The 10,160-nt window shown below is 71.1% G+C and overlaps 2 protein-coding genes across 3 annotated transcripts in view; one reads left to right on the forward strand and one right to left on the reverse strand.

The window, feature by feature from the left end:
- Positions 1 to 2,209, forward strand: part of AGRN (agrin) — a gene marked incomplete at both ends in the record, with an annotated part of 33,290 nt that extends 31,081 nt beyond the window's left edge. The window contains 4 exons of one of the 2 annotated variants that reach the window (XM_084243840.1): positions 337 to 561; positions 856 to 959; positions 1,175 to 1,328; positions 1,461 to 2,209. In XM_084243840.1, the coding sequence (XP_084099966.1) occupies positions 337 to 561; positions 856 to 959; positions 1,175 to 1,328; positions 1,461 to 2,028 (1,051 nt within the window). Of the gene's footprint in view, positions 1 to 139; positions 173 to 336; positions 562 to 855; positions 960 to 1,174; positions 1,333 to 1,460 lie in introns of those variants that run through there. The other variant, XM_084243841.1, reaches the window with a different exon arrangement.
- Positions 2,210 to 8,448: 6,239 nt separating this feature from the next.
- Positions 8,449 to 9,309, reverse strand: RNF223 (ring finger protein 223; the record flags this gene model as incomplete). The annotated part of the gene is made up of 1 exon (XM_084244022.1): positions 8,449 to 9,309. The coding sequence occupies one exon, from the start codon at positions 9,307 to 9,309 to the stop codon at positions 8,449 to 8,451; it is 861 nt and encodes a 286-aa protein (XP_084100148.1).
- Positions 9,310 to 10,160: the final 851 nt, after the last annotated feature.

Here is a 10,160-nt window from a genome sequence, read left to right on the forward strand (position 1 = left end):
GCACACGCCCTGCCAGGGCCCGGGGTGCCACCCCACCCACAGGTCTCGGCCCCTCCACCATTGCGGGGTGGGGAGGGGCTGCGCGGCCCCGCGGCCCTCGTCCCCGGCTTACCTGCCTCCCTCTCTTCCTGCTTCTAAGTCCGGAAGCTCCGGATTCGGGGCCCCACCACAGGTGAGCCCAGCCCCTGCTCTGCTGGTCTCTGCCAGAGGCCCTCGGGCCACCTGCCTACTGCCCTGCTCGGTGTCTGCCCCTCTGCGGTCTGGCTGCCAGGCCGGGGCCAGCCCTCGGGGCCTCTGCCCAGCGCCACGGCCCCCCTGACTGGCCCCTGCCCACAGGGAGAAGGCTCTGCAGAGCGACCACTTTGAGCTGAGCCTGCGCACGGAGGCCACGCAGGGGCTGGTGCTGTGGAGCGGCAGGGCGACCGAGCGGGCAGACTACATGGCGCTGGCCATCGTGGACGGCCGCCTGCAGCTGACCTACGACCTGGGCTCCCGGCCGGTGACGCTGCGGTCCTCTGTGCCCGTCAACACCGGCCGCTGGCTGCGGGTGCAGGCACACAGGTGAGCAGGCTACCGGGCCAGGGCAGGATTCCAGGGCACAGGGCCAGCCACCGGACCCGAGGTCGCAGCCAGGGCACCTGAAAAGGAAGGCCTGGGTGGTGCATGGCCTCTGGGCTGGGCCTGGCCACCCCTTTGACCCACATGAGCACCTGCCCAGGTACACTCTGGGGTCGGCGTCCCTTGGCTCAGCCCCAGGAGACTGGTGTCCTTGGGGCTGGCACCTGTAGGCATCGGGGTGAAAGGGATGGGGGCGCTGGACTTGAAGGCAGCATCTCACCCCCACTTCCCCGCCAGGGAGCAGAGAGCAGGCTCCCTCCAGGTGGGCAACGAGGCCCCGGTGACCGGCTCATCCCCGCTGGGCGCCACGCAGCTGGACACAGACGGAGCCCTGTGGCTGGGTGAGTGTGGGGGTGTCCGGACAGCAGGGAACCCCTGGGTCTCAGCCACACTGGCCAGCACCTGAGTCAGCCCCATGGGGACTCAGACGGGCAGGCCCAGGCAGGAGCCGTCCCCTCCTGTCCTCGCCCCGGCTGGTCCCAGGGTGGTCTGGAGGCTGGAGCCCGGGTCGCCCACCTGCCCGGACCAGGCGCAGCCCACCGTCCTCTGTCTGCAGGTGGCCTGGAGAAGCTGCCGGTGGGGCAGGCCCTGCCCAAGGCCTATGGCACAGGCTTTGTGGGCTGCCTGCGGGACGTGGTGGTGGGCCGGCGGCCACTGCACCTGCTGGAGGACGCAGTGGCGAAGCCCGTGCTGCGGCCGTGCCCCGCCCCGTGAGCCTGCGCCTCGCCTTGCTGTAGCTACTTTCTATTTTTGTAAACCTGTTGCCTTTTTGATATAATTTTCTTGCCCATGCATTGGCTGGAGGTACCGCCGGCCCGACCTCCCGCTGTCTGTCCCTCTAGGTGGGCGGCGGCAGCACATGGGGCTGCTGAGGGACGTGGGGCCCTGGCCTGGACAGCAGCTGCCTGTGCCACCTCGTGCCGTCTCCCCAGGGCCAGGTCCCCAGGGCCGCCTCCCACACCTGCGTCCCCCACCCCATCTGTGTGCCCCACCCCTGGAGCAGCAGGGTACCCTTCCTCTGGGCCAGCCCAGGTCCCCCAGCGGGCCTCTCCCCCTATGGTGCTGCGGCGCTGGCCTCTCAGGGCCTCCTGTGGCCGGCCCCGGGGCTCCCAGGCCAGGGCCATGACCAGGGCCCAACTGCTGGGGCAAGAGCAGGCTCAGGCCTGCGTGGCTGCCCATGCCCTCCGCCCGCCCTCCCTGACCCCCAGGCACTGCGAGGGTGTGGGCCACAGCATGACAGGGTTGCCTGGATGCCCCGTCACCCTCAAGGCCGGAGCCCGGGGCTGGCTGGCAGCCAGAGTCTCGGGGGCCCGGAGGGGTGGGCCGGCTTGCCTGGCCCCAGCGGCACTGGTGTGGGCCGGCGAGGCTGCTGCTTGGTCCAGGAGTGACCGGGGCCCTCTGAGGATGTAGGGCAGGGCCGGGGTGGAGGTGGCAGAGACAGCCATGAACCCAGAAACGCCTTAACCTGCGCTTGGGCCTGGTCGCCCCTCCCGGTTCCGGTGGCCGCCCTGACCCTCCCACTGTCCCCCCACACCAGGCGCAAGCTGGGAGCCCAGTGTCCTCCTACTAACCCCAGTCTGTGTCCATGTCAGTCCTGTGAAATAAAGCTGAACACGACAAAGAGGGTGCTTGGGTCTGTCTACACCACACGCCGCGCCCGCCCGGGCTCTGGCCTCGCAGGGTGGGGCTGCCCCTACCCAGGAGCCTCTGGGCAGCTGATGCTTGGGGGGGGGGGCGTGCATGTGGGGGCCCCCAAGGAGACGGGCCACCCAGGTGGCCCCTGTAGGGTGGCAGCTCATGCACCCCCATGCAGCATTTGCACAAGGTCAGGATCAGCCTGTGAGCACAGGGGAGGCCTGTAAGGAGAGCTGGTCAGGGTGGGCCTTGGGGGCCAGGTGAGTGGGGGGTGAGCTTGGGGAGTCAGGGGGGTGGGGCGACTGGCTGGGCCCCTCCCTGACCTGAGTGGGGTGGCCTTGGCCTTGACCCCAGCGGGACCCCGAGGCCCGCTGGCGGAGCAGCCGTGCGCTTGCACTGTGGCAGGATGGGAGCAGATGGAGGAGGCCAGGCTCTGGCCCTCTGGCGGGGTGTGCGGGGTGCCGGGCTCAGGCAGGGCACAGCGGGGTCACCGCACCTTCAGAAAGGTCCTGAGGCACTGACCTGGGAAGAGCCGAGCTGGGAGCAGGGGGGGAGGTGAAGGGAGGCCCGGGAGCCCCAGGGCGGGCGGGGTGGTTGGCTGGCGGGGGCCAGGGGAGGCCGGGGCCCAGAGCCTGCGCGTGGGGGACGAGGGCGCCTAGAGGCAGAGCCCAGCAGGCAGAGGGGTTCTAGCGCCGGGGGTGGCCTCCCAGGTGCCAGGAGGGAGGGGTCGCCTGGGGGAGCAGGAGGGAAGGGCCCTGTCACAGCAGGGCCTAGAAGCCCCAGATACCCTTCCTGGAAAAGGGGTGTGGTGAGGGGCCAGCAGGGGAGGGGCATGTGGGTTGAGAGCCCAGGACACGACCAGGGGCTGTGCTGGCCGGAGCGGCCAGGGCCTGTCCGGTGGGCCTCTGGGGGCAGGGGCAGGGCCGTGGACTCACAGGCCCGACGCCAGTGGGGGGCAGAGCCTGGGCTGGGGTGCAGCCCAAGGCAGAGCGGGTTCGGGGGATCCTGCCACCCCTCCTGGGGCCTTTAATCCCAGCGTCCCAGGTGCCTCCCCTTTAAGGAGTCCTGGGGATGGGGGTCCTGGTGGGCAGGGCCCCGGGATGCCCTCGGGGCAGGGTCACTCAGGAGGGGGTGGGACGCCCCTGGGGTCCCTCTGGGCGGGGCCCACCCCAAGTGGCCACTTGAGCCTCCCAGATCCCTGCCGACGCCCACACTTCCGCTCAGCGTCAGAGGTCAGAGGTCGCCTGCAGCGGGAGGCCATCTGGTTCCTTCCCCCAGGCCCCCAGAGAGGCCTTGGCCCTGGCCTGGTGTCCCGCACTAGGCGGGCCCTGCCCACCTGCCTGCAGGGGTCCGCCCCCACCCCAGGGCCGGGTCTGGGGCCCAGCCCCAGCCGCCACGCCAGAAGGAGGGGGCCCTTCCCCCCTGCACCCTCCCGAGACCAGAGGTCCCAGGAACGACCCTGAGTGACCCCTAGATCAGTGAGGATGGCACCCCTCACCCGGGGCAGCCACTGACCCTGGGGCTGTGGAGGCCAGTGCGGGCGCTGGGGGGCTGCCAGGGCCCCCGCCCGCAGGGGGAGTGAGGCCCGGCCACCAGCCCCGTCCTGCTGCCCAGGGTCAGTGTGGTCCGGACACTGTGGATGGGAGCTGAAGGGCTGGGGTGGCTTCCGCGGTGTCGGGTCTTGGCAAGGGAAGGGCCTAGGGAGAGTCAGACAGTGAGGGGGTGGGGGGGTGGGGAGTGTCCCCAGGGAAAGGGGAGGTTCCAGGTCCCTGGCCCACCCAAAGGAGGGTGGAGCTGAGCAGGGAGGAGGGAGGCGGGAGAGGAGCCTGGGGAGGGAGGAGCCTGAGGAGGACCCAGAGCAGAGACCCGTGGAGAAAGGGCACTGGCACTCGCTGGCTCCTCGGTCCTGGACAGGTTGGACAGACACGGGTGAGAGCCCGTGGGGAGGTGACCAGGGCAGCTTCTCTCTCGGTTTTGATGTTGCTTTTCCTCCCAGACTTGTCTGTCTGTTTCTGACCCTTTCCTGTGAGTCCCCACCAGAAAGTGCTTAGACTGTGGCAGCTCTCGGGCCTTGCTCTGGGCCAGCCCTGTCTGGGTGGGCACTTACCCTCAAGGGGATGGGTGACTGTGGGTGCTGGATTTGGAAACTATATTCTGTGTCCTCTCTGTCCTATTCACTAATTGTATTAAATTTCCTTTCCATTAAAGGTCTATATGTTTTGTCTTGATGCGGCAGATGGCAGAACCTACTTAGTGCCGGCCGGTTTGGGGGCTCTGGGGTGCCCCTCCCCCTGCCCTCTACAAGGGCAGGAAGCATGGGCAGTTCTGGAGTCAGAGGGTTGGCAGGGGCTGCAGGCCGGGCCTGGCACTGGTCTCCCAGGACGGCGAGGCGACCTATGTAGGGCCGGGCTGGGAGAGGCTGCGTGCGGGGCGGGATGCGAGGCCAGAGGATGTGGGAGCCGTGGGTGCTGCCGGACAGGGGGTCCCACCGAGCTCAGGACCTGGCCGGCAGCAGAGCCGCGTGTCTGTGCGGGGGCCCCTGGGCAAGGCGCCTGGCATCCTGCCCCTGCGCCTAGGGCCAGCGGCAGCCCCCTCCCTCCTCCGGACCCAGGTGCCAGACACAGCAGTGAGGGAGGGCAGCCGAGCTGGGCCCACCTGCCCGCTGGCCTGGAGGATGGCCTGGGTGGTTGCGCAGAGCCGCAGTGATCAGAAGGGGCAGGAGTTGGGGCGCAGGCTGGAGGGTGCAGGACCCACCCTTTATTGATAGAGGATGGTGGGTCACACTGGACAGTGGAGTTGGAGCTTTAGGGAGCTGAGTCTACACCAACCCCCACCCCTGGCTCCAATTTTTTCAACAAGCACCCACTGGCCAGTCCCTGGGCGCCAAGCCCATCAGTGTTGCCCCAGGACCATCAGGCGTCCTGCTCTTGTCTGACTTGAAAGGAGCTTTGTCCGCTACACCCACACGGGGTGATCAGGTCCCACCAGCCTCAGTTTCCCCATATGCACAGCCAAGGCTGCGGACCTGAGTGGGCTGGTCTGGGCCACCGGTGCCTGCTCCTCCTCGCTGAGGACCAGGCTGCCCCCTGGTGGCCATAGCGAGTGCCACAGCACCGGCCTGCCCCGCCTCTGGCGGCTCCCTGAGGGCAGCAGGTCTGATCCAGGGGTCCCCGGGTGCTGTCTCTCTGGAGCCTTCAGCTGCACGTGGGCGGGTGCTCTGGCCAGGTACGGTTCCTGTCCCACCTTTGCCTGCCCCTCCTCCAGTAAGGAGGCAGAAGATGTGCTGGTGGGGAAGGGAGTCTGAGCTGCCCGCCCCACCGCAGGGTGACCTGGGGGTGGGGAGCGTCAGTGGCCTGGGCAGCTGGCGGCAGAGAAGACAGGCCAGAGGTGGTGAGGGCGCTGGGGGCTCTGGGCAGGGTCACCTCCACCCCACACCGCAGCGGGCTCGGGGTCGGGGCAGGCGGCTGTGTTCCCAGCCCGGGGCTCCGGGCCTGTCCCCCTCTGTTTGGGGCCTTTGGCTGCATGCAGGTGGGTGCCAGGCCTGCGGGGTCCACGATTGTGCCCTCCCAGCTGCCCTGGAGACCCTCACCGCACCCCCCACAGGTGACACTGCCATGTCCCCGAGCCCCATGTGCCACCGGGTGACCACGAGCTGGCAGCACTGGGTTTGGGGCGCCAGGGCCGCTGTCTGTCCCTCAGGGCCCCCGAGGTGCCAGGGAGGGCCAGGGTCCTGGGGGCCAGGACTCCGCTGGGGGGCGCGGCTGGGGCCCCCCCAGGGGCCGCAGAGCTGCCCTGACTAAAACCTAGAGTGGAGGGGCTCGGGGGGCCGGGGCTACTCTGCGTGTCCCCTTTCAGGGGAGCCCTGAGGAGCTCCTGGGGGGTGGGTGCCGGCGGGAAGTCCCTGTGCCCTGCGTCCCCGAGCCCTTCTCTCGCAGGGGCTGCGCCCCCGCACCCGCCGCTGCGGTCCCCGGCCCCCGGCGGCGCCCCAGACGCGAGGCCCGGCCGGCCCGCCCGGGTCCCGGGGCAGCGCGGGGAAGGCCGGTCCGGCACGGAGCTGCGGGCGGCGGCGCGGCAGGTGTGACCGGGACGGGTCGGCGATGCGGCCGGGCCGGTCCTTGGAGCACAGGCCTCCGGCCCGAGGGCACAGCGCGGGCCACAGGCGCGCCGGCCCTGGCCGAGCCGGACACGCGTGGACGCGGCCCCGAGGAGCCCGCCCCCCGCAGAGCCCGCCCCGCCCCCCCCGCCCGCGGCCCCGCCCCCCGCCCGCGGCCCCGCCCGCCCGCCCGCGGCCCCGCCCACCCGCCCGCTGCCCCGCCCCCCGCCCGCGGCCCCGCCCCCCGCCCGCGGCCCCGCCCCCCGCCCGCGGCCCCGCCCACCCGCGGAGCCCCGCCCGCCATAGTAGCCCCGCCCACACAGCCCGACCCTCCACCGCGGCCGCGCCCACCCGCACAGCCACGCCCACCACCCGGGCCTCCCGTAGCCCCGCCCATCTGTATGGCCCCGCCCCGTCCGCTAGCCCCGCCTCCCGCCGTCGTGGCCCCGCCCCCGCCGGGCCCCGGGGCTGACCTGGGGCTTGGAAAGACGGTCCAGCCTCCCGGGGACTCTCGGGCACAGCCCGGGGGCAGCGCAGGTGTCACCGGCGCCCGCCCGGACAAGGGGGTGGGACGGCCCCCCCCACCGAAGGCCCCTCCCCCAGCGCAAGCCGCGAGCTGGGCCGGCGGCAGCGGGGTCCGGAGCAGAGGTCACCGCCGTGGGGCCCGAACCCGGCGCCCACCCGCAGGACCCGGAGGCCAACGGTGGCAGCGCGGGAACCCGCGGGGCCTCGCAGAGGGTGCCCCAGGTGCACCCGGGGGTGCGGGCCGGAGTCCACGCAAGGCTGCCGGCCACGCTCGGGGACGAGTGCAGGGCAGCGCGGGGCTGGCCGGCGCTCCCTGGCCGCCGCTGTGCGCGCAGAGGGGCAGTAGGAGCCCAAGTATCCCCGCCCCTGCCGGGGTCCCAGGCCACTATGACCGCCTACACTGGACCCCATGTGTGTCCACCTGTACGTGACATGAGTGGCCAGCAAGTGACCAGCCTTTGTGTGGCGTCACTGTCACCCCAGGGCCCGTAGCAGAGCCACCATGCCAGGCTGAGCCAGTCCCAGGCAGCCCGCCCGCCCGCCACCGCCATGCCGGCCATGCCTGCTGGATGAGGGGTGTGGGGTGCTCCTGCGGCTGCTGCCTCACCCGCCATGACGTGCGCTTGACTGGCGAGTGCGTGACTGACCAGCGTGATGGCATTGGCATGCGGCCGGGTGGCACCTCCCTCCCTCATGACGGCCCTCGGCTCACCAGGGCCTGGGGCAAGGGTGGGTGTGCCCAGCCTCCCCAGGAGTCCCGAGCCTCTGCCCAGCAGGGCTTCCGGGCCGTGGGGGAAGGGCCCAGCCCTGCCAGCAGAACCAGCCTGGCATCTCCTGGGTGCCAGCCCAGGGCTGCAGGGCTTCTGGGACAGGAGGCCCCAGCCTCAGCCCTGAGGCCAGAGGAGGCTTTCAGAGGGACCCCCACATCTGCGCAGGACACCCCTGCCCAGGGCCTCAGGGCTCTGTGCCCCGCACAGCCGGGACTCCAGGCAGGGGGCCAGCCCCCTGCAGCCTCCTAGGGGCACAGCCCTGTGTGGCCATGGTTGGGGGAGGCCAGCGCTGGACGAGGACAAGCCCTGTCCTGTTCTGGCCGAGTCTCTTGGGGCTGTTTCATGGTCCTGGGGCAGCTCTAGCCCATCTGCAGCCCAGAGGGGACAGGAGTAGACCCCGGAAGCCAGGTTTCCTGGGGCAGGAGGGGAAACTTGTCTGGAGGGAGGGGTGTGCACCCTTCAGGACCCCTTACAAAAAGTGGGTACAAAATCATTTATTCAGAAATGTGCAGTTCAGGAGGGAGGGCGCGCCCCTGCCTCCCAGCCTCGCCCCTGGGCAGGAGGGCAGGGCCAGCCCCGATCTTGGCCCTCGGCCTGTGCCACCCTCCTCAGCCTCCACAGCCCTGGGCTCCAGGGAGTCTGTGGCTGTGAGGGATGTGGGCCCCTGTTGTCCAGTCCTTGGACCCCGGCTTCAGGGCGGGGCACAGGGTCCTCAGAGAGCCAGGCTCCCTGGGTGGGGTCCCTGGTGGTGGCTGTGCCCATGTGTGGCACTGTGGCGGCCGCAGGCCTGTGGGGTGCAGCCGAGCCCTAGAGGGTGGCCAGGACCCCTAGGGGCAGGGCCGACTCCGCAGGAGCCACGGGGGCAGGGGCGGCGGGAGGTGCCCGGGGCAGGCAGCGCAGGCTGCCCGTCCGGAAGGCACACTGCACGGGCCAGAGTGCCACACAGAACAGCACCAGCAGCAGGGCCACAACCAGGGTCATGCGCCGCCAGTCCCCACAGCGGGCCCTGCAGCAGGCCCTACAGCGGGCCAAGCGGCCCTGGGGGTGGCGGGCGGGGCCGGGGCCAGGCAACGGCGCAGGGGCCTCAGGGGGCTTGCTCAGGCCCACCTCCACACTCACCAGGCCGGGCGCGGGGGCCGGGGGCCGGCAGCACAGCTTGGTGCCCTCCAGCCACACGGGGGCCTCCCGCCGCAGGTGCACCGGCATCCGGGCCTGCAGCTGGCGGCTGGTGCGCAGCGCAGGGGCCCCCGCGGCGGGCATGGGCGTGGGCTGCCGGCAAAAGGGGCAGGGCACTGCCTCGCTGCCAGGGCGGCTTGTGGGCTGGGCGGCCGCCAGCCGGGCCAGGCACTCGAGGCAGAAGACATGGGCGCAGGACAGCTGCTTGGGCGTCTTGAAGGTGTTATCGTAGGCCACGAAGCAGATGGAACACTCCAGCGGGGAAGCCACCTTCTCGGAGCTGGGGGTGCCAGGGGTGCGGGGGCTGCCAGCCAGGCCGGGGGTGCAGGGAGTGCGGGGGCTGCTGGCCGGGCCGGGGGTGCGGGGGCTGCTGGCTGAGCCGGGGGTGCGGGGGCTGCTGGCCGGGCTGGGGGTGTTGGGCAACGTGGCTGTGGGGCTGCTTTGATGGGGGGCCGGTGGGGCCAGGGGCCGCACCTGCTGGCCTGACGACATGGCTCTCGGCTGTGGGACAAACAGGCCACTGTGAGGGACCACAGCCCCTTTCCTCTCTCCCGTCCAGCGCCAGCCTGAAACCCCAGGAAGGACATGGACACCCCTGGGCACCTCCAGAAAGCCCAACCGCAGGTCCTGGGCAAGTGGCCCTCCCTCCCCAGGTCCAGGCCTGGCCAGCCCAGAGGGGCTTGAGAATGGAGGGGGCATCCTGCTGGCCGCCCCCCTGGCAAGGCAGGTGACAGCAGCCCAGGGGCATCGGGTCCTGCGCCAGGGTGCCCGCGGCTACTGACAGGGCTCAGGGACGGGGCTCAGGGTCGGGGCTCCGACAGATGTGGGTTTGCCCACAGGCCCCGGGGCCCCGGACTGGCCGGGGCTGGGAAGGGTCAGCCTCCCAGAAGCCGCTGTGTGTTGTGAACAGGCCTGCGTCCTGGTGGCCTCCACCAGAAACGCACCCTTGGCCGGGCCGCCCTCCCCAGGGCCACGGCCGCCCGCAGCTGAGCCCCCGTCCCCACCAGGCTGCCCCGCAGCTCAGGGGTGATGCCCTGTCACCTCCACGATGGACACACGTGGCCAGGACCTGTGGGGACACCCCGGTCGTGTGACCCCACAGCGCCCAGGAGGCCCCAGAGGTGACCTGGTCCCGATGGGCTGGCAGGTCCAGGAGGGTGACCTCACGGTGATGCACCCACGGCTCTCAGCTGCCACCGCATGACCGTGACCATCGTGACTCGCTGTGATGTCATCGTGAGGCAAGAGACGCAAGGAGGCAAGAGACTGCCTGAAACTGTCAACAGTGGGGCCTGGGGGGCCACGGGCTGTGCTCCCCTTGCTGGGACTCCCCACAAAACCGG

The sequence above is a fragment of the Talpa europaea genome (assembly GCF_964194135.1).
Source record: "Talpa europaea genome assembly, chromosome: 9".
In the NCBI taxonomy this organism is placed as follows: domain Eukaryota; kingdom Metazoa; phylum Chordata; class Mammalia; order Eulipotyphla; family Talpidae; genus Talpa; species Talpa europaea.